This window comes from Lissotriton vulgaris, chromosome 11, assembly GCF_964263255.1.
Source record: "Lissotriton vulgaris chromosome 11, aLisVul1.2, whole genome shotgun sequence".
Lineage (NCBI taxonomy): Eukaryota > Metazoa > Chordata > Amphibia > Caudata > Salamandridae > Lissotriton > Lissotriton vulgaris.
Window position 1 is genome coordinate 257,557,959 of NC_141699.1, and position 24,575 is coordinate 257,582,533.

Consider the following 24,575-nt stretch of genomic DNA (forward strand, 5'->3'; position numbering starts at 1 on the left):
CAGTGAACAGTGTGGAACTCGCACCGCATGTGCTTCTAGTGAAAATTCCTCGAGTGTGTCTTCTCCCAGGATTGCAACCAATCCCCGTGGTACTGTTCAGAGCAAAATAATTATTGTTCCACCTGTCATATTTAAAGACTATGTAATGCTTTAGCTTTTATTTTAAAAAAAGGTAAAAGAAGTAGTGTTCTGTTAATATATCGTTATATTGTGCCCTGTCCCATTCTGCCACCTCTTCCCCCGCTCCCCTTCCCACCTTTTGTGTGTGTGCGCGTGGCGAACGTCGCACGCTGTGTGAGGAAATATAAATTTTATGGTCAAGAAATGTTCCCTAACGTGTACCCCACCGTCTCCATGTACGAGTTTAAAGTGCATGTAACTTCCCTCCTGTGCCAGCTATGAAGACGCAAATACATTTGCGTCCAACGTTAACATGTCCTCTTTCAGACCCGCCATGAACGGGTTGAATATTCAGTTCCTAAGTATGCTATGCCAACGTCTTTTTGTGGTGTACTTTACACGTTTTTCAGCTCTGGTGAAGCAGGCCCCGAATTCTGCCATCGAGCCTTTTTCTGTCTTCTGACTCCGAACGCCTCAGCCTGGGCTGCCTCTGTACCCGTGACCTCTGCCTTACTCCCTGCGCGGCCCACGGCGCTTAGCTCAGCCTGCTGCCTGCCAAGACCAAACTCAACCTTCGCATTATCTGTTCCGCTCCTCGAAAATACATTCCTGCCTACTAGTTTAAGTAAACATCCCCCCAGCTGCAGAGCAAAGGGCCCGGCCTCACTGTCTCCGTGCAAGTAATTCATAGCCTCTGTTACCATGGAAGGCCCATGCCCCCCTCGCATCTCATGTAGACACTTAGACGCTTATACACGCACTCACAGTCAGTATAGAATAGCTTCTGCCCCAGAGACCTTTCTCTTCTAGATAAAATGGTTCCCAAACATCAGATATCAGATATGATAGTGGTACAAGTTGATCTGACATGCCAGACTTCTGTCTCTTTCCGCTAGTGTAAATGTCAAGTCCCCTGCACCCTCCAGTCACACGTCATGCACACGTCATGCAGCTGCGCGCGCATCCAGGCCTCAGATTTCTGCTGACATTGCAAGATTCTGCTTTTGTTGCCACCCACTTATGACACTTACATGTAACGTTTCTAGCACCCACCTCTATGTTTCACGCCTAGTTCACGCCTTCTAATTACGTATCACTACCACGTGTGTGTCTTATCTTGTTTCTCTCAGCTGTTACGCCTACTGTATTGGTTTCTATAATATGATTTAAGTATATAAGCTATGTATTGTCAATAAAATATTGCTCTATCCCTTCCTGCACCCCTGTGGTGGCAGGAATACGATATCCGGTCTGGTACCATTCCTTTTTAAGGAATAAAACCTCTAAGAACTCTAACACCACGGACTCTGTCTCTTTCTTTCCGATTGAGTTATTTTTGTTTAAGTACTTACCTGCATAGAAATTAAGACGGTAAATCAAATATTTACCACATTATTCTGGCGCCCGAATAGGGACCCCTCCCCCACCTCAGGCGCCGGTTGGTGCGTTGCAAGCTTTGCCCCCTGCCATCAGTCAAGACGGAACTACGCGTACCCGCAGGATTTCCTGTATCTCCCTCTGGCCCACGGAGGTGACGGAGACTGCGATCAGCACCCAGACGAGGCGGTGAGGAGTGCGGAGGATCCCGACCAGAGCCTAGCCGAAAGAAGCAAGGTCCGAGGTGTCAAGAGGCCCACCAGTTTTCCGAAGTATCCACGTGTCGAGTCGAGTCGAGTCCGGTCCAGTCCAGTCGAGTTTTCCGAGGCCTTCTGTTTCCGTGCTTCCCGGTGAGTACCATTGCTGGGACGTATCTAGACGGGTGCATTATTATGTATCCGGTAGAGACGGGTTTGGGTACACAAACGCGGTCTGCACTGTTTTAGACAGTGTATCTGTACTGTTTAGCAGTATATCAGTTATTCAAGTTCTTGCACTGTCTTCGACAGTGTATCTGTGCTGTTTAGCAGTACATCTGGTTCCGAGGGTAGAGATATATGTTCAAAATGTTTTCTCATGTGATTAATGTCGTGGTATGAGTGATTGTTTAATGTGCATTATTGTGTTTTTGTGTAACTAGTTGTGTTCAGAGTTCAGTAGCAAGGATTGAGTATCCAGTATTAAGTAGACAAGATGCCGTTTTTCAATAAGTTAAAGCAGATAGGAACTAGGAAAGGGATACTAGAGGAAGAAATTCCTATCCCCCCTAGGGACACGCCTGGGAATTACATGTACCACAAGCATGGCATAGACGCCATCCTGTATCTAGATTTATGGGCCGATTATACTAAGCACCTAGAAGAAAGACACAGATGGCCCGCTATAGGAACATGGGATGCCGAATGCATCCTGAAAGTAGAAGAAGCACTATGGAGAAAGAAAGCCAGACAATCACAGAAAGATGCCATAGAATTATGGCGTAAAGAATCACATAAACAAGCCGAAAAAGAACTCCGAAGAGAAGACAGACATAGAGAAGCGCCGGATAGAGTCAGAGAAAACGAATTAGTTAATGAAGGGATCCGAGTAAAAGCCGAACAAGTAGACCGTGCACGAAACAATCTTGTAAATGGCATGTACTTAGTGGCCGAGGGTTCGCCTGAAGCCAATTCAGAAATACCGAAAAATCTGCCGCCACCATTGGTTCCAACTAAAGTAAACCACAGGACTACTAAAGACATATTCCTGGCTTCATATCTAGATGATGTAGCGCCCGCTTACACCAACCCACCTGCCCGTGTACCGCCTACTGACGGTGATGGAGGTGGCAACCCGCCTCCAGACCATATTCCACCATTACCGCAACAGAGTTCCCCCGTTCGACAGCCTGCTCCTCCACCCCCACCACTTCCCCCACCTCAGGTCAAGATACAAAATCCATCGTTGCCTGATCCTACTAAGAGACAAGTTCAAGTACACATACAGACTCCACAGAGGGATAATGCCCAAGCCTCTGCCTCAGGAGGTGCAACAGGGGGTTACCAGACCCCGCCAGCAACACACAGATTACACCTATACTGATATTATGAAATTGTTAAAGGTTCTGTTGCCTACCGGCATCTACGAGAAGCTCAAGGAAAGGGAATGGGAGGTGGGAGAGAAAAAGATTATATGGACTGAAATAGAAGACGAGGAAAGGATTCGTACTCCAGGGCTAGGCCTTGGGGAAAAAGCTAAAGCACTACCAGGTTTGATAGTACAGGTCTTGCCAAGATTATTGACAACTAAAAAGGAAGACTGGGATGCAATCTCAGCCTGTAAACAGAAACACGATGAAGATACTAGTGACTTCTATTCAAGATTCGAGAAATGTTTCATTATAAATAGTGGCCTGAAACCAAGTAGCGAGTCATACCCACACCTTTTTGTAAGTAAATTAGTAGAGAATTCCCTAACGCAAGTTAAGAATCGAGTATATAAAGTCGAAAGCACATGGCAAGCAAATACGCCATCCCAGATGTTACAGATGTTACAGTATCATCAGAACAGAATCAGAGAGGAACAGGAACATGAACAAAGACGTATGAAAGACACAAAAATGAAAATACTAGTTGCCCAGACAGCCCCGGCTGACGGTCAGAAAAAGGGTGGGACACAGACAAGTAATTCAGCAGCTCCCGTTAAAGGGACATGCAACTATTGCAAACAGCCAGGTCACTACGTACATGAATGTCCAGTCCTGAAACACAATATAGCAACAGGTAAAACTAAAGAAAGACCGCATCCGCCTAGACAAGACCAGGGCCAACAACAAACTTCGCAGAATTCACAACCGATGCATGCTTCATCACATACAGGACAGGCCGCAGCGGCATCACAGCCACAGCCCATTGCCGCGACACAGCAAGTTTCACGGCAGATGTGCCAGTATGCCCAATCAGATTACCCCGATTATCAGCGATACACATGAAATAGCCTAGAGAGGGAGGTGGGCTTGCCTCTTATTGAGATTCCTGTAGATCAAGAGGGTCCTTATGTACACAGTCAAGTATTGGGAAAAGACAGAAAGTTTTTAATTGACACAGGGGCAAGCCGCACAACAATCAGCCATGATGAAGTCCCAGGGGCACCCCTCTCAGGCTCACAGAATGTTTCCCTTGGTTTTTCAGGACAGCCTATTGTAAATGAAGTGTCAGAACCTGTCCCCTTAGCGGTAGGTCCACTATCACGTGTTACAGACTTGTTACTCACGAAATCATGTCCAGAAAACTTGTTAGGTATCAAAACACTGAAGGCTCTAGGAGCCGTGATATGCTGCTCTCCGGAAGGAGTTAGACTTTTCCTGCGAGACTTCAAGGGTCACTATGTATTACGAGAGTTTGATGTCAGATTGAAAAATGTACCAGAACACCTGTGGGCACAAGGCCCAACCGATGTAGGCTGCATGCACATTACACCATATCGTGTTACACTCAAGCCAGGTGTCGTTTTACCCCGAATCAGACAATACAAGTTACCACCCGATGCTGTAGTGGCTTTACTGGAAATCATTGAAGAGCTTATTGCCCAAGGAGTGGTCGTAGAGACCGACTCCAATATCTGTAATTCCCCTATCATTCCGATTCTTAAACGTACTGATCCCAATGCACCGCCAGTATATCGGCTGGTGATTGATTTACGAGAACTGAATAAATGTATTGTTCCACAGTACCCTGTGGTTCCCGATATCTCATCCTTATTGACTGCCATTGATTCAGAAGCAACGTTCTTTACTGTAATTGACCTCAAGAACGCCTTCTTCAGTGTACCCATTGATCCAGAGAGCCGATATCTCTTCGGATTCAGTTTAAATGGACGAAGTTTCAAATTTTCACGCGCACCTCAAGGATTCACAGAAAGCCCCAGCATCTATAGCCAAGCACTGAAAAGACAACTTGATTGTATCCAAATGCCAGTTAACACTGCCTTACTGCAATACGTCGATGATCTGCTGATCACCGCACGAAGTGAGCCCGAATGTGAGCAAGCATCACTGACGGTTTTACATTTTCTGGCCGACAAGGGACACAAGGTGTCTCCTTCAAAGCTACAATTCTGTGTTCAGCAAGTTGTGTACTTGGGTCACTTGCTGTCCAAAGTGGGGAGACAGCTCACTCCTGATCGCATTCAGTTAATTGTAAATATGCCACAACCCCAGACACAAAAGGAAGTGCGGGCCTTTATAGGCCTCACCTCGTACTGCAGACAATGGATTCCTCAGTATGCATTTCTAGCTAAACCACTCATTCAGTTGACAACACAGGAGGCAGCGACTTCGACTGCCCTCCCTTGGACTCAGGAACATACACAGGCTTTTGAGGAATTAAAGAAAGCTTTATGTCAAGCACCAGTTCTAGCAACACCATGTTACAGCAAACCGTTTACACTTTTTGTTACAGAACGTGATGGTACAGCATTGTCTGTCCTCACTCAAGATCAAGCAGGTTCACATAAGCCTTGCGCTTATTTTTCAAGTACATTGGATTCAGTAGCCCAGGCGCTCCCTGCGTGCTTAAAGTCAGTTGCCGCAACAGCCCTAGCTATCAGACAGAGCGATTCAATTGTATTAGGACATCCATTGACAGTACAAGTTCCACATTCTGTAGAGGTCCTTCTAAACAGAACCCAGACTCAACACTTAACTATAGCACGACTGACAGGTTATGAATTGACGCTATTCCAGCCACACATAGAAATCAGACTCTGTAGCATTCTAAACCCCGCAACATTGTTACCCTCGATTATGACAGATCCAGCCCCACATGATTGTATAGAGATCATTAATGCAGTAACAAAGCCCCGACGAGACTTAACAGATGTTCCATTGACAAATCCAGACCTGACACTTTACGTGGACGGTTCATGTATGAGAACAAGTACAGGAGAGTTAGTGGCCGCGTATGCAGTGACCACTGAAACGGAAGTCAAAGAAACACATCGTATTGACACACTGTCTGCTCAAGCGGCGGAGCTCATCGCTCTGACCCGAGCCTGCATACTAGCCAAGAACAGAAATGTTAACATATACACAGATTCCCGTTATGCTTTCGGAGTCGTACACGACTTCGGAGTGTTATGGCAAGAACGAGGTTTTTTGACCTCTCACGGTGCCAAGATCCAACACGGTTCCCTCATTCAAGCCCTGTTAGACGCGATACATCTGCCTTCAGGCATATCCATCATGAAGTGTAAAGCACATACTAAAGTTACAGATTCTGTTTCCCAGGGTAATGACCTGGCAGACCAAACAGCAAAACATACAGCATTGACTCACACCCAGACAACTGATGTGACAAAGACAATAGTACCGACACAGTGTATGTCAGTCAGGGATCCCACACTAGATGTAATCGATATTCAGACACATGCCACTCCAGATGAAATCAAGAAATGGACTGAACTAGGAGGGATTCAGACAGATCAAGGATGGATGACGAAGGGAAAATCTACATGGTTTCTCCCTGACTCTATGGTTCAAGTCATAATAAATACAGCACATAGTCCAGCACATCTAGGAGAAAAAGCTATGTTAGACAGTTTACAGAATCTCTGGTACAACAAACACTTACGAGCAGCAGCAAAACAGAAAGTGCGTACTTGCATGATCTGTTGTCAGTTCAATCCAGGTAAAAGTGTCCCTGTAGAGCAAGGTGGATTTCATCCTCCCGATCACCCTTTTGAAGTCCTCCAGTTGGCATATATCCAGATGGACCGTTGTCGAGGATTCAAGTATGTCCTCGTAGTTGTTTGTGCACTTTCCCGTTGGACCGAAGCATATCCAGTCCCAGATTACACTGCCCCGACCACTGCCAGGCAGCTGGTCCGAGAATTCTTCCCACGGTACGGCTTGCCTCGTATTGTGTACTCAGATAACGGACAGCCATTCTCATCCGAGCTCATGAAACAGGTTTCCCTTCTGCTAGGATATCAGTGGAGATTCCATTGTGTCCGACATCCCGAGGCCGCTGGCCTTGTAGAAAGGCATAACCAGACATTGAAAACCCGCCTTGCAAAAATATGTAAAGAGAAAGGGGTCGACTGGATAGTCGCCCTGCCCGTTGCACTGTTTTACATGAGAATGGTACCCCATTCGAGATCAGGGCTATCCCCGTATGAAGTGGTCTTTGGCAGACCACCGAATATGTGGGGGACGCCCATGCCTAAGAAAATTACCGATGTTGATTGTAATATGCTGACAGATTTCCTTGCCTCCTTGATGTCTGCACTCCAATCATGTCGTTCACAGGTTGCTGCAGCCTTTCCCGACAACACTGATGTAAAGCCACATGATGTCCGTCCCGGCGATGCTGTGTTGATTCGCAACTTCGACAGGAAAAGTCCGCTGGAGCCCCGCTGGAAAGAGCCGAAGATCGTCCTTCTTACCACGAGGACCGCGATCAAGGTGGAAGGCCGAAAGGGGTGGATCCACACGAGTCATATTAAAAAATGCAACGAACTACTGCCAGAAACTGACTCGTCCACCCCCTCAAAGGACTGCCTCGAATCTAGTGACTGTAAAATTCCCAAGCGAGAGAAAACTCCCCAAGAGGAGTATCGAACAAAACTTCGATCTAGCAAGTCAGACAGTTTAATTGTTTAAGTCCTCCCCTAGGTGAATCGGTTAAATAGTTTCTGACATGTATCCCCTAGATCGAGATAGAGAGAGAGAGAGACAACTCAAGAAACGTACATACTGTAAATCACTCCGCAGTCACTGTATAGTGACATTATTGATTATGTTTTTTCTAAGTCTTTTGATTATTGTTGCTAGTATACTATTGCCAATATACTACCCTATCTTTAAGCGTGAACAATCTGCTTACAATGTAACTGCCGAACATTCTTTTAGTGAATTACCGCCTCATGAACTCTCCTACAGGCTTGCGCTGGGCAACAACACATTCATTAGTATGTTACATCACTCCCATCAGACTAACAATGCTACAAACTGTTGGATATGTGGCCGACTCCCTCCCTATCAGATATATAAGGGAGTTCTGCCTCTCTTCCCGTACCCGTTCACTCACAATGGCTCCTGTGGTGCATGGTTTAGATTAATTAATTCTTTAGATTCTGATATTGCTGTTTTCGAGGGGAATTGGATTTGGGGAAACCTGAACCTAGTTCTGCTCAACGTCTGCTACCCTGACAAGAAGGGACTTCCCATTAGGACAGGAACTGATCTAGAAAATGAAGTATATGGATTAGGTAATTATACAATTAACCTCATGATTCTTACTGTTGAATGCGAAGCTGCACCAGTTCTCCCTGCTATGTCAGTATTACCAGTCACAGGTGACTTATGTGTCAGAAAGAAGGGTTCAGTACACTTAGGTCATAGTAAATGTACTACCGTGGTCGAATTCAGTGATCATGGCAAGTCTTCCTTTAGAGCTACTCGTCATTCCTATTTTGTTTGTGGCCATACCGCATACATACGCTTACCTCTAGATTGGGATGGTACCTGTTATATTGCCTTCCTTCTGCCACCTGTTTTCCTAGCCCCTCCTGATTATCACAGAAATACAAATCTAGTAAAGAGTAGACTCAGAAGAGATCTCCCGATTGTCGACTACACTGAAACGGCATGGGAGCAATACACAGATTTCAATAAAGGATTCTTTTTCTTCACAGGCCCCGTCCAAAACAGTAAACTAATACGAAGATTAACTAGAACACTCGAAGCAGTAGTGAATGAAACTGCCTCCGCTCTAGGCAACTTAACAGAGGAGCAGTCCGCCATGCGGATTGTTGTTCTTCAAAACCGTCTCGTTATTGACGTCATCTTGGCAGACAGAGGCGGAGCTTGTAAGGTCATCGGGTCAAGTTGCTGTGTTTTCATTCCAGAAAACGCGCCAACGGTATACCAAGCTATTACACGTCTTCATAAAATTGCAAGTTTGATACATCAGAATCCAGGCACCTGGACTTGGTCCGGTTGGTTCTGGACAACACTTACTGCTTGGGGATGGAAGATCCTATCCTTCCTAGGCATTGCCCTTGTCATAGTATTCAGTTGCTGCCTGTGCCTACAATGTGGGCCAGCGATTTGTGGACTGTGTGCCACATCGTGCATTGCACATTCCAGTTTTCACTCAAAACGCAAAAAGAAGAAAGAAGAGCAAATGGTGTTACAAGAACAGACTGATCGATTCATGAGGATCGATATATCATGAAGGGTCCGTAGGGAACAAGGAGGGAATGAGGAAATATAAATTTTATGGTCAAGAAATGTTCCCTAACGTGTACCCCACCGTCTCCATGTACGAGTTTAAAGTGCATGTAACTTCCCTCCTGTGCCAGCTATGAAGACGCAAATACATTTGCGTCCAACGTTAACATGTCCTCTTTCAGACCCGCCATGAACGGGTTGAATATTCAGTTCCTAAGTATGCTATGCCAACGTCTTTTTGTGGTGTACTTTACACGTTTTTCAGCTCTGGTGAAGCAGGCCCCGAATTCTGCCATCGAGCCTTTTTCTGTCTTCTGACTCCGAACGACTCAGCCTGGGCTGCCTCTGTACCCGTGACCTCTGCCTTACTCCCTGCGCGGCCCACGGCGCTTAGCTCAGCCTGCTGCCTGCCAAGACCAAACTCAACCTTCGCATTATCTGTTCCGCTCCTCGAAAATACATTCCTGCCTACTAGTTTAAGTAAACATCCCCCCAGCTGCAGAGCAAAGGGCCCGGCCTCACTGTCTCCGTGCAAGTAATTCATAGCCTCTGTTACCATGGAAGGCCCATGCCCCTCTCGCATCTCATGTAGACACTTAGACGCTTATACACGCACTCACAGTCAGTATAGAATAGCTTCTGCCCCAGAGACCTTTCTCTTCTAGATAAAATGGTTCCCAAACATCAGATATCAGATATGATAGTGGTACAAGTTGATCTGACATGCCAGACTTCTGTCTCTTTCCGCTAGTGTAAATGTCAAGTCCCCTGCACCCTCCAGTCACACGTCATGCACACGTCATGCAGCTGCGCGCGCATCCAGGCCTCAGATTTCTGCTGACATTGCAAGATTCTGCTTTTGTTGCCACCCACTTATGACACTTACATGTAACGTTTCTAGCACCCACCTCTATGTTTCACGCCTAGTTCACGCCTTCTAATTACGTATCACTACCACGTGTGTGTCTTATCTTGTTTCTCTCAGCTGTTACGCCTACTGTATTGGTTTCTATAATATGATTTAAGTATATAAGCTATGTATTGTCAATAAAATATTGCTCTATCCCTTCCTGCACCCCTGTGGTGGCAGGAATACGATATCCGGTCTGGTACCATTCCTTTTTAAGGAATAAAACCCCTAAGAACTCTAACACCACGGACTCTGTCTCTTTCTTTCCGATTGAGTTATTTTTGTTTAAGTACTTACCTGCATAGAAATTAAGACGGTAAATCAAATATTTACCACATGTGTTTTGAATGTTGAGGGCATGGTGGGTGGTGAGGGAACGTCAATGGCACTATGAGAGAAGCACTTACTGAATAAAGTCACAATCTTATTATGTTCTGCCTTCTCATTAACACACACCATGATTTTGTAATGAGGATTGAAAGCTGAACCTAGACTCTGCTGGCTAGGAGGTGCACCCAACTGGTACCTTATCCATAATCAAGAGTGGCGTCTGACAAAACAAGCTTTAGATTATTGACTGTTGGTGGCCGCTGAATTCTAGTCCAAGTGGCTAGTCTTTTTTATCTTCAAGCTTGGAGGATAGACTTTTCTCTTGTGCAATCTATGAAGAGTTGTGGGTGTGAGACCAGAAGCCAATGTTCACACTGCATAAAACCTATAGAGGTCACCAGGAGTGTCTTCACAAAACAACATTTCTCTAGGTGACCTTCATCGTCCTGTGGATGTGACAAACAGCATGGCCATAATTCTGAGGTTTCTGTGGGGTGGGAAACATTCATTGCTTCTTACCAGCACAGTTTCTGTATGCCACAGTACCTCAACTCCCATCACACTTTATGTTCTGTTCTTATTGTTAACTTGTGACCTGATGGCCATTACTGAGCTTGCCAGGAATCAATCATTACAGCTGATACATAAAAAACATTATGATGCCAGCTCACTTTCAATTTGGCTCAGGTTTCCCGCCAGGGACTCAACAGATGGATAAACACTGGCCCAACCCTACCGGTTAACTCCTCAACTAGTCTCAGTTCTGAAGTGTACCCATTCAACTTGCCCCCCATCTACCAGATTGCTCGCATTTCGATTAATTTTGCACAGAATCATGGTGTGAAATATTGCTGGCTACCCTAACTAAACCTTTCCAACTTGGGTGTGACCCTATTCTAATCAGGGTGGTTGGTTTTTGGGTTTGCAGATTTGGGTGCTAGTTTGCTGGAAAGTAAGCCATGTGTGCTCAAACATATTAAGTTCCTCAGACTTATCCCCACAGGCAACTAGAAATTGTGACTGCAGAAAAATGTTATAACAGCAAAGTTGACACACTGCTACATCCCATCAGGCACCTCTGCCCCACTGACTGGCTGGAGTAAGCAATCATTGTTGTAAACAAAGAACTGACAAAGTTTGCATAAGCGAACAAAACCATCTCACATTCCCATTCTCCTACCTTTTTCCTATAAATAAACAAACAAAACCATCTCACATTCCCATTCCCTATAAACAAACACTCTCAATTTTTAAAGATATAGTTCTGACTGGACATTGATTTTACTTAGTCGAATTAATTATTTCATACCTTTACATACTGTACAGGTTGCAGAAAAAATTTTCATAAGACAACTGGCTGCACTTCCGCCCAGCACTCCTTTATTCCCCCTAAGAATGGACCTGGCATTACGACCAATCACTGAGGAACTGGGCCTTAAACCCCTGACCTACTGGAGGTGTTTGTGGAGTAGTCAAGAACTGGTACACTATAGAAATGAACTGCAGGAACTCCTGAGATCAACTTATGCCACCAAAATCCCGTGGATAAAGTACATTAGGGACATGTGTACGTTCCTCGGAGTCCCAGAGTTATGGTCCAACCCGGAAGCAGCAGCTGTAAGGCTCTCCAGAAAGGAACTCTCAAATCTGTTTTATAGCGCTATGCTTCAGAAATCTATCAATTCTACACGGGATGGATCCCTAACGGACACATTCATTAAGACAAAAGACTCCTATAGTCCCGAATATGTATTAGACGCTATGATGCCAGTGTCTGTACGGAAGATCTTCATGCAATGGAGATACGGTTCTCTCCCCCTGAGGTCCCTTACTAAATCCTGGGATGGCAACCTGGACACAGGGGTGTGTCCTGCATGCAAGTATAAACTGGAAAGTGATCTCCACGTGGTCCTGTTCTGCAGAGTTTACAGCAGAATTAGGAGATACTGGTTGGTCCCTTATTTGAGGAATTTGGGCTTCCGTACTTATGCCCCGGCCTACAGAGTCCTAAAGACAGACCTATCGGCACCAACGGTGTTCCTAATGGCAAAATTCCTGACGGCAATGTGGCGTTTACGTGCAATAATTATCAGGGACACCAAAGCTGCATGAACATCTCCTCCTTTTTTATAACTAAAATGCATTTCCTAGTAATCTGATTGTAATCATGAGTCTGGGGAACTTCTTAAAATTTATAACATATTTTTACAATGTTTTTAATGATGAAAACTATTTGTACATCTTTTATGATCTTTCATGATCGAAATAAAGATTATTTGAATTGAATTGAATTATTTCATAAAGTTTTTTAGTTCCATATGCTCCAACATTTCAGAGAGTAAGCCTTACTACCTGAGGCAGTCAAGTGCCTAAACAGGAGTACCTGTACTTTCTAACTGACTGAAGTTCAATAGTACCTGAGGCCCGAAACACCAGTGGTAAACAATAGTACTCACCATGGATACTGCCCAGTAACTTCTCACGGTCACAAGACCCAGAGAACAGTCCATCAAAGACTGCCTTCATGTTACTTCCCCAGTGGCTCTTGTTAATAACACTTGCATAAGAACATTTTGCTCCAGATGTTTACCTTTATCTGTGTAGTGTTGTGATGCCATCAGTATCCCAGTCATATTTCTTTAGAAATCACAAAATTCATAATCTTCCTCTAGTTCCATGTCTGTGATTTGTTTAACACTCTAGCTGTTCCTGTATGAGTGTCCGTCTATGGTTTTGTCCTGTACATCAGTCTTGGTATAAACTTCAATCACTGCATGTCTTGAGCTCTGTGTCTGTCTATGTATGAGCCATTGGGGATTATTTAGAGTTTCGCGGATGAAGTACATCTACCAAGCAATAGTGGATGTTCTAACTGCCCTATTTAAGAGTGTTTAGCCAAGTATACAGCCTAAAAAGGGAGAGAAGATGTGACATCTGCCTTTCTTTGCAGCTCTCCCGCAACCGCCAAGCTCTGATAAACACCTTAATCTGCCTTAATCACTCTCTTGTTTACCGGTCATTGTCTCTAATTTTACTTTTATCTGTATTTAACACTGAACTTGTATTAATCTGTCTCAATCTCACTATGGGATGAATTAGTTTATTATTGGCAGCAAAAGAGATTTTCTAGTTGCTTACACAGAAATGTTGTGTTTTTTTGCCTTTGGAAGACCTGTGATCCTGGACCCGGCAGACCCAACCTTCATCGTGGGGCAAGGGACCCGCTGGGATCTGGTGGCTGCGGAGGCTGCAGAGTGTCTGAGGTCAGCGTGTTGTAAGAACGGCCTAGGACCAATCCAGCCTTGGAATGTGCCAGTAAGTCTCCTCCAATCCAGCTCCCTGATATCTCACATTGGGTGGAAAACCAGTGTCCTTCAAGAAGGGAATTGATAAGACATTTTATGACTGCACTCTTCTATACATCCCCCATAAGTTGTTACTCGAAGACGTTGCCCTCTATAGTGAGTGGTCCCTAACTAGTCTTCAAAGCTCGTACTCCTAAATGATCTATTATAAGGCAACACAGGTGTACCTTCATATTTTGTTACTTATTCTCATTATGTTGTTTTAAGACTGAATGGCACCATGTGGTGGAGCGCTTTAGAATATCAATGGTGCAGGACGAAATATAGCCCATAAAAAGCAAGCAGAATACAGAATCACAAAAAAGTAAACATGCTCATTACAGTTCAGGATGAATACGTTATTTAGTAGTACAGTAAACACCATTGCAGTGACCTTAGAAAGACAATGATGTTTCACATGTTTGTCTCTCTCTCTCACCTACTCTCTCTCTCCCTCTCTCTCACACACACTTTATTTGATTGTATGTTTTCTATTATTAACTTGAATGTGGTAACATTTTGGTAAGTAATATTCAGGATGCAATATTTATGTCAAATGTTATTCTCACTATGATAGCCTGGTACCCCAGCATTGTATTTAAAAGATTTCCTCTACAGTGTGCTCCTGCAGGCCCTTTCTCCCCTGTGGCAGATGGGCTTCACAATCTTGTGCATCTCCTGTGGAAAAGAGCATGCCTATAACAGGGACATAGCTGAGGAATTTTTAGGTCTCGCCTGAGCCAACGCATGCGCTGCTCTGGCGAGAATTTTAGTAAGGAGGTTTCAAAAAGCTCACCACACACTTTTGCTTGTGGACTAAAGCTTGCGGTTACGCGCACAGGCGCCATCTGGCTTTCCTCTCTCATCATGGCTCATTAAGCGCATCGCTAGCTGGCACCCTTACAGTGCGTGATCGCAATCACATTCACATTTACGGCCGCCTCACTTTTACGGTCGCGCGACCAATGCTTGTTCTAATATTACATGTACTTGGAGTGCCTTTGGATCACCTCTTGGTAATGTTTGTATAGCTGTATTATCTATCTCATCTCACTGACCCTGTTTCATGACCTGCCTGACCCCGTTCCATGGCTTTCCTATATATTCTTGTATTTGTCCCCCTCAGGGGCATTTCAATCCCACAGAGTGTGATTGTGTAATGTATCCACCGCTGACGTCAAACCTTGCTTTACCGCGATCTGGTGGGTCGATTGACTTTCTCTTCCTCTCCCTCATCTCCCTCCTCCTCCAACGTCCTCTCTTCCACTCCTTGCTTCACCTCACGCAGCATCTGCTTGTTTTAGTCTGCAAAATTTGATGTCTTTTTGATAATAAAGTTAGCATTAAAGCAATGAAGATGAATAATGTATAAAAAGGAAACTAAAACAAAACAAAGCAAAGGCAGCGGGAATCAAACGTTGTGCGTAAATTGCATCTTTTTCTTCACTGGTAATGTGAATTTGAAAACTATAGAACAGCATCAGGGCAGATGTGCTGTTGAACAGGCATATGTATACAGAGACGAGCCCAGGCAAGGCTGTCTGCTGTCTGTGTATGTGTTTGGTGCTTATAGGCCTCCTTGTTAACCAGCGTCACACGAGGGGGTGCAGGTCTGTGTTCGTTACATCCCACATCATTTCGGTGCCCTAAAGGAACTTTGAAGTAACTTCACCAGTGCGGTGGGGTCACAATAGGTGAGCCGGCATAGCTCATAAAAGATTGTCACCTCTTTGATAGCTTTTTTCATGTTTGCGCATATGTTAACCACTGCCAAACATGTGTCTTTCTGAATCGATCAAACTCTGTCCACTTCCATGCTCTGATAATGTAAATATTATGCTCAACCTGGGGGCTGGGCCCCCGCCTATATTAATCCATGTTACAGCTTTGATTTTCAGCTGGGCTTTTCAAACTTCTATTTTTCAAGGGTTAATTAGGTCACTGACAAATAATTGGTCACAGGTTAGTCTATGGTGAGCTCTATGGTTGAGAATACCTTTCGATTGCTGAGCACAATGTATGGTTTCCTTCCAGCTTGTAATGTTGGTGCCCTGTTGCTTTTTCTAGGAGAGTTTCCTTGCTGATGCTATTCTTTCCTACAAAAGGGGACAGCATCCTCGAAAGCACCAAGAGGCTAAGGGATTGACACACATTCTGTGTGTCAAGTACAAGCACTAGTTATGCACATCTGCAGCATGCGCTTGATCTTAATGAGATATCTTGTGTCTTCTCTTCTAAAAATCTTGACTTCACAGTCCTTAATATTGTACAGTTACATATCTTGCCCACCAAAATCCATTAACCTAATTAATATAGCATGCTGTGCTTTGTTAAAATAATTTGATTAAAAATAAAGCAAACAGGCATCGATTACAATCCCTAATGGCCCGGGAGATACGGCACAGACCACATCGATCTCCCCTCGTACACTATTAACATGGAACGTCAGGAGACTGGGAGACAAAATAAAGAGGGGATTAGTATTGTACGCACTAAAGCGGCATAGCCCGACACTAGCGCTCCTCCAAGAAACGCATCTCACCGGAACAGCATGCAAAGCGTTAGATAGGTGGGGGTACAAGATGATTGCGCACTCCGAATTTTCCTCAGGGTCCAGGGGAACTGGTATCCTGATCAGGAAGGCCTCACCGTTTATGGTCTTGCAGACTAAGATAGACGATCAAGGGCGATTTGCTGCAGTACAAGGCCAGTGGGAGGGCAGACTCCTAAATATAGTATCAGTATACATAACACCAGCACTCCATTCAGTGGCCCTACCAGCGCTCGGCGTCTTAACTCACACTCCCAGAAGGGGACCGAATCATAGGTGGAGATTTCAACACTACAATCGAGGCTGCGTTAGATAGATACCCAACGCGACAGCAGGCACCTGCGCCCACACGCTTTCAGGGATTTATAGAAGCAATGGGTCTCGTTGATATATAGCGACACACCCACCCTAATACTCGTCAATACACATATCACTCAGCGGTACACAAAAGCCTCTCCCAGATAGACAATTTTTTAACATTGGGCGCCAGCCTCCAAACTGTTGAGGACGTGGATAAAACCGAGAGGCATTTCGGACAACTCCCCAATAGTGTTGACGCTTGCATGTCCGGGAAAAACGAGCCGGCGGCTCTATCCCATCTATCCGGGATACCTTAAGGTTCCGGCCATTAAGAAAGAACTTTGTGCAGTAACAAAACACTATTTCGAGGAAAACATGGCTTTCGTAGATTCTGCAGTAATATTATGGGAAGCGTACAAAACGGTCCTTAGGGGACAGGCCATTGCATCCATTACTGGATATAAGCGGTTACTCCGGAAGGAGCTGACGGACCTAGAACTGGCCCTTGCAGAGGCGAATAAAGCTCACACACCCCACCCAACTCATGACGCAGCACATACCTTGAAACTCTGCCAACAACAATACAAAGATTATCTCGAACAACAGACCAGGACCAACATCACACTGACTAAACATAAGATTTATGACGCAGGGGACAAGGCAGGTAAAATGCTGGCATGGCTGGACAAGACGGGAGAGGGCACGAAGGGCATAAGTCAATTAAGATCACAGGAGGGGTCTCTACACTCACACCCAGAGGACATAGTACGCTTATTAGCCGAACACTTCAAAGAGGTTTACACTCCAACCACAATACTGACAGAGGAGAAGATACAGGAAGCGCTAGAACAGATTGAGATGCCGACTCTGACACCGGAGACGGCATTGGACCTAGAAGGGGAGCTAACTCCTGAGGAGCTACACACAGCAATTATGGCAGTGAAGTCAGGGAAGGCACTGGGGCCCAATGGGATACCCATAGAATGGTTCCAGCTAATGTCAGACACGCTAGGCCCACCCCTGTTAGCAATGTACAAGGAGAGTGTCGAGGCAGCCGAGCTTCCGCAGGACCAACGTATCGCAACAATAGTGGTAATCCCAAAACCCGGGAAACCACCGACGGAGTGTGCGTCATACCGCCCGATATCTTTATTGAACGCGGAGGCAAAGATATTGGCGAAGCTATTGGCGAACAGGTTGATGGCTCACCTACCACAATTAATCCATCCAGACCAGTCAGGTTTTATGCCTCACAGGAATACAGCGCTCAATTTAAGACGAGAGCAGGGGGCGCTAGCAAGGGCCCCACTACTCACAGACCCGACGGCGATACTATCATTGGATGCGAGAATGGCATTCGATATGGTAGAATTGAAATATTTGTTCGGAGTACTAAAGCGGGTGGGTTTTGGCCCCAAATTCTGTGCATGGGTACGACTCCTGTACACCACGTCTGTGGCCCGAGTAACGGCCAATGGTCACTTATCAGAAGAAATACAGCTAGCACGGGGCACAAGGCAAGGATGCCCCTTGTCCCCGCTACTTTTTGCATTAGTACTGGAACCGCTGGCAACGCTGATTAGAGCGACCCGTTGCTGAGGGGCATTGATTGGAAGGAGGGATGGGAAGACCGACTGTCACTCTATGCCGACGACATGTTTGTGTATCTCAAAGACCCAGAAAGCGGAATTCCGGAACATCTTAATCTTTGTAATTCCCATGGGAGACTCTCGGGATACACGATTAACTGGACTAAATCAGTCATTTTCATCCTGAAGGGGCCTCCTGCGATACTCCCTATGGATTGCCCATTGTTGATAGCGGAAGATTCCTTTAAATATTTAGGAATACACATTACCAGAACCCAAGCTGATTTTTTTGTTAAAAACCTGGCAGCGCCACTAGAGAGACTGAAACGAGATGTGACACACTGGGCATCACTGCCCCTTACACTGCTCGGGAGAGCGGCGTTGTACAAAATGAAGGCCCTCCCTAGATTCCTCTACATCCTGGAAAGCACGCCGGATACAGTCCCGCCCGCTATTTTCAAAAGGTGGCAGCACAAGTGACACTTCTTCTATGGAGTAACCGACCAGCCCGTATAGCTCAAGTGAAACTCCATAAAAGCTGGTACGATGGGGGAATCGCACTTCCGGACCTCCGATTATACTATTGGGCGGCACAACTTAAAATAATAAATCACTGGATCCACATACCCCAGACTGACCCAGCGTATAGGGCAGATAGGGAACAACTGGGAACACATAATATGTTAGAAGTACTTTATAACAAAGACTCAGTCTCGAAGTTGGCGGGCCCTACTAAACACACGGCTCAGATCTGGCACGGAGCACAAGCTAAATTGGGCTGGAGAGGGGTGGTAACCAAACTGACCCCGTTATGGGACACCAAGAGATTAGGGCACTTAAGACGTAGTAAAGGTTTCACGCACTGGGATAATATAGGCATATCCACGGTGGGAGACCTGTGGGATAGGGGAACGGTGGTGCCCTTTGAGCAATTACAACAACAGTACCAACTAGGCGCGAATGAAAAATTTAGATACATACAAATACGACATGCCTTGCTAAAAGTGATACCGCCAGAGACAGAACTACCAGAGGCCTCCCCGTTGGAAGACCGGCTACTCACAGAGTTCATGGAGGAAAGGGCCACCTCATTCACATATCGGAAACTACTGAATAACTTGCCAGACCCCACAGCCACACTCAGAACCAAATGGGCAACAGAAGTGAGAGAATTCGATGATCAGGAGTGGCAGGAAGCACTAGAGTCGCCTAAAGAGGTGGGAATATCTAGTAGGCTCAGGCTGGTACAGTTAAAGGTCCTCCATCGCATATACTACACGAGAACCACCTTACACAAACTACAAAGAGCAGCACAACCATACTGTCTCAGGGGGTGCGGGGAGGAGGATACCTTTTTACACACTATTTGGGATTGTCCGGTTTAGGCAAGCTATTGGCGACAGGTGATGTGCACCATGTCACAAACGACGGAAGTATCACTCTTACCAGACCCGAGGAGGTGTTTGCTGAATGTGTGGGAGCCTAACGACCTCTCACGTTATATGCAGATTTGGGTTACATTGGGAATGCTGATTGCTAAGCGTGACATTGCTCTGAAATGGGGGGCAGCGGAGACTCCAACTTTGGCATTATGGTGTAGAAATATGAACTTAACGATGGTCACTGAACGAACAGTATACGCAACCAGGGGCAGCCCACGAAAGTGGAATAAAATCTGGACAATGTGGAATCACTTTCGTGGAGACATTTGTGACCCACTGCCGGAGTTTGAGGGGGAGAGTTCAGATGAGGAGGAAGAGGAAGGGAGAGGAACTAGTTGAGGGTTACAGGAAGGGCTACTAGAGGGCTGATAAGGTCTGCACAAAGTTAACACAATCTGCTGCTAATGTATGATGTGATTTCAATACCTTGAGAAATTGTCTGATTTATGCCACGAGATGTACTGCCACTTTCTTATTGATTTAATAAAAACTTTAAAAAATAAAAATAAAATAAAAAATAAAGCAAACATGTATTGTCCTTGTTATAACACCAATACACTTTCACAATGAGACATTATTAAAGAGGGGGGATCGAAAGCAAGCAAGCCAGGCCCGATACTTGTTCCAGGTAGAGGTGAACTATCAGCGGAGTGCACTGGTCACAATGCCAGTCAGTGAAGGAAAGGATAAAAGAAGGCATAGCCGAAACTCATTAACAATATCGACAACCCCCCATTGAAACTGCGAGACAAATGGACGGAGGACGGAATAGAATTAGATGACGAAACATGGTAGGAAGCGGTCTCCTCTCCTAAGACAGTCGCTATTCCAGCGCGACTTAGACTGGTGCAATTAATGGTTCCCCATAGAATATATACAACTGGTCCCCAACTAGTGCACATGGGTAGACTGACGGACGATTCTTGTAGGAGGGGATGCACACAATTGGGCATGTTCATTCACATCCTATGGCACTGTGAACAAATTCAGGAATATTGGCACAACATCCACATACATGGTCATGGGTGAAGTGTTGGGGGTGGAATTTAGACCGGAGGCACCCAGGTGCCTCTTCAACATCTGGGAACCACCTGACCTTGACAGTTATACTACGAAGGGGACGACCAAAACGCTGTTTCCTTACTGGGAGAGACGAAGAAGCCACGGACTCATGGAGCTGCCCTGCCTGCTCTCTATCCGTCGGGATACTGCTGCTACCGCTACTGCTTGCCGCACCCGCTTAGCGGGTGCCGCTTTGAGGTTTGCAGCGAGGGGCCAAGGCAGGAAGGCTGTTGGGCAGCTTGATCATCAGCAAGGAGGATTGGACCATCTGCAGTGGGCGTGTGCAGCAGGGACATGGAAGACCAAGAGTCCCTGCGCCGCTCAGGTGTGCTCGGCCGCGCCCCCTGCCTGACCAATAACTAAGGCGTGTGCTTCCACTTGCCGGTGGGACGACCAAAACGCTGTTTCCTTACTGGGAGAGACGAAGGAGCCACGGACTCACGGAGCAGCCCTGCCTGCTCTCTATCCCTCGGGATACCGCTGCTACCGCTACTGCTTGCCGCACCCGCTTCGCGGGTGCCGCTTCGCGGGTGCCGCTTTGCGGGTGCCGCTTCGCGGTTTGCAGCGAGGGGCCAAGGCAGGAAGGCTGTTGGGCGACTTGATCATTAGCAAGGAGGATTGGACCATCTGCAGTGGGCGTGTGCAGCAGGGACTCGGAAGACCAAGAGTCCCTGCGCCGCTCAGGTGTGCTCGGCCGCGCCCCCTGTGAGACAAGCCCCCCGCCTGACCAATAACTAAGGCGTGTGCTTCCACTTGCCGATGGGAAGACCAAAACGCTGTTTCCTTACTGGGAGAGACGAAGGAGCCACGGACTCACGGAGCTGCCCTGCCTGCTCTCTATCCCTCGGGATACCCCTGCTGCCGCTTCGCGGTTTGCAGCGAGGGGCCAAGGCAGGAAGGCTGTGGGGCGGCTTGATCATCAGCAAGAAGGATTGGACCATCTGCAGTGGGCGTGTGCAGCAGGGACTCGGAAGACCAAGAGTCCCTGCGCCGCTCAGGTGTGCTCGGCCGCGCCCCCTGTGAGACACGCCCCCCACCTGACCAATAACTAAGGCGTGTGCTTCCACTTGCCGGTGGGACAACCAAAACGCTGTTTCCTTACTGGGAGAGACGAAGGAGCCACGGACTCACGGAGCTGCCCTGCCTGCTCTCTATCCCTCGGGATACCGCTGCTGCCGCTTCGCGGTTTGCAGCGAGGGGCCAAGGCAGGAAGGCTGTTGGGCGGCTTGATCATCAGCAAGGAGGATTGGACCATCTGCAGTGGGCGTGTGCAGCAGGGACTCGGAAGACCAAGAGTCCCTGCGCCGCTCAGGTGTGCTCGGCCGCGCCCCCTGTGAGACACGCCCCCGCCTGACCAATAACTAAGGCGTGTGCTTCCACTTGCCCGTGGGACGACCAAAACGCTGTTTCCTTACTGGGAGAGACGAAGGAGCCACGGACTCACGGAGCTGCCCTGCCTGCTCTCTATCCCTCGGGATACCGCTGCTACCGCTACTGCTTGCCGCTTCGAGGTTTGCAGCGAGGGGCCAAGGCAGGAAGGCTGTTGGGCGGCTTGATCATCAGCAAGGAGGATTGGACCATCTGCAGTGGGCGTGTGCAGCAGGGACTCGGAAGACCAAGAGTCCCTGCGCCGCTCAGGTGTGCTCGGCCGCGCCCTCTGTGAGACACGCCCCCCGCCTGACCAATAACTAAGGCGTGTGCTTCCACTTGCCGGTGGGACGACCAAAACGCTGTTTCCTTACTGGGAGAGACGAAGGAGCCACGGACTCACGGAGCTGCCCTGCCTGCTCTCTATTCCTCGGGATACCGCTGCTACCACTACTGCCTGCAGCGAGGGGCCAAGGCAGGAAGGCTGTTGGGTGGCTTGATCAGCAGCAAGGAGGATTGGACCATCTGCAGTGGGCCTGTGCAGCAGGGACTCGGAAGACCAAGAGTCCCTGCGCCGCTCAGGTGTGCTCGGCCGCGCCCCCTGTGAGACACGCCCCCCGCCTGACCAATAACTAAGGCGTGTGCTTCCACTTGCCGGTGGGACGACCAAAACGCTGTTTCCTTACTGGGAGAGACGAAGGAGCCACGGACTCACGGAGCTGCCCAGCCTGCTCTCTATCCCTCGGGATACCGCTGCTACCGCTACTGCTTGCCGCACCCGCTTCGCGGGTGCCGCTTCGCGGGTGCCGTTTCTCGGTTTGCAGCGAGGGGCCAAGGCAGGAAGGCTGTTGGGCGGCTTGATCATCAGCAAGGAGGATTGGACCATCTGCAGTGGGCGTGTATAGCAGGGACTCGGAAGACCAAGAGTCCCTGCGCCGCTCAGGTGTGCTCGGCCATGCCCCCTGTGAGACACGCCCCCCGCCTGACCAATAACTAAGGCGTGTGCTTCCACTTGCCGGTGGGACGACCAAAACGCTGTTTCCTTACTGGGAGAGACGAAGGAGCCACGGACTTACGGAGCTGCCCTGCCTGCTCTCTATCCCTCGGGATACCGCTGCTGCCGCTTCGCGGTTTGCAGCGAGGGGCCAAGGCAGGAAGGCTGTTGGGCGGCTTGATCATCAGCAAGGAGGATTGGACCATCTGCAGTGGGCGTGTGCAGCAGGGACTCGGAAGACCAAGAGTCCCTGCGCCGCTCAGGTGTGCTCGGCCGCGCCCCCTGTGAGACAAGCCCCCCGCCTGACCAATAACTAAGGCGTGTGCTTCCACTTGCCGATGGGAAGACCAAAACGCTGTTTCCTTACTGGGAGAGACGAAGGAGCCACGGACTCACGGAGCTGCCCTGCCTGCTCTCTATCCCTCGGGATACCCCTGCTGCCGCTTCGCGGTTTGCAGCGAGGGGCCAAGGCAGGAAGGCTGTGGGGCGGCTTGATCATCAGCAAGAAGGATTGGACCATCTGCAGTGGGCGTGTGCAGCAGGGACTCGGAAGACCAAGAGTCCCTGCGCCGCTCAGGTGTGCTCGGCCGCGCCCCCTGTGAGACACGCCCCCCACCTGACCAATAACTAAGGCGTGTGCTTCCACTTGCCGGTGGGACAACCAAAACGCTGTTTCCTTACTGGGAGAGACGAAGGAGCCACGGACTCACGGAGCTGCCCTGCCTGCTCTCTATCCCTCGGGATACCGCTGCTGCCGCTTCGCGGTTTGCAGCGAGGGGCCAAGGCAGGAAGGCTGTTGGGCGGCTTGATCATCAGCAAGGAGGATTGGACCATCTGCAGTGGGCGTGTGCAGCAGGGACTCGGAAGACCAAGAGTCCCTGCGCCGCTCAGGTGTGCTCGGCCGCGCCCCCTGTGAGACACGCCCCCGCCTGACCAATAACTAAGGCGTGTGCTTCCACTTGCCCGTGGGACGACCAAAACGCTGTTTCCTTACTGGGAGAGACGAAGGAGCCACGGACTCACGGAGCTGCCCTGCCTGCTCTCTATCCCTCGGGATACCGCTGCTACCGCTACTGCTTGCCGCTTCGAGGTTTGCAGCGAGGGGCCAAGGCAGGAAGGCTGTTGGGCGGCTTGATCATCAGCAAGGAGGATTGGACCATCTGCAGTGGGCGTGTGCAGCAGGGACTCGGAAGACCAAGAGTCCCTGCGCCGCTCAGGTGTGCTCGGCCGCGCCCTCTGTGAGACACGCCCCCCGCCTGACCAATAACTAAGGCGTGTGCTTCCACTTGCCGGTGGGACGACCAAAACGCTGTTTCCTTACTGGGAGAGACGAAGGAGCCACGGACTCACGGAGCTGCCCTGCCTGCTCTCTATTCCTCGGGATACCGCTGCTACCACTACTGCTTGCAGCGAGGGGCCAAGGCAGGAAGGCTGTTGGGTGGCTTGATCAGCAGCAAGGAGGATTGGACCATCTGCA

The 24,575-nt window shown here is 48.0% G+C and overlaps 1 protein-coding gene across 1 annotated transcript in view; it reads left to right on the forward strand.

Moving 5' to 3' along the window:
• LOC147679611 (2'-5'-oligoadenylate synthase 1-like) overlaps positions 1–24,575 on the forward strand; it is a 163,004-nt gene that overhangs the window by 106,415 nt on the left and 32,014 nt on the right. Inside the window, exon 5 of the mRNA XM_086943182.1 lies at positions 13,619–13,763. Within this exon, the coding sequence (XP_086799308.1) occupies positions 13,619–13,763 (145 nt within the window). The remainder of the gene's footprint in view (positions 1–13,618; positions 13,764–24,575) is intronic.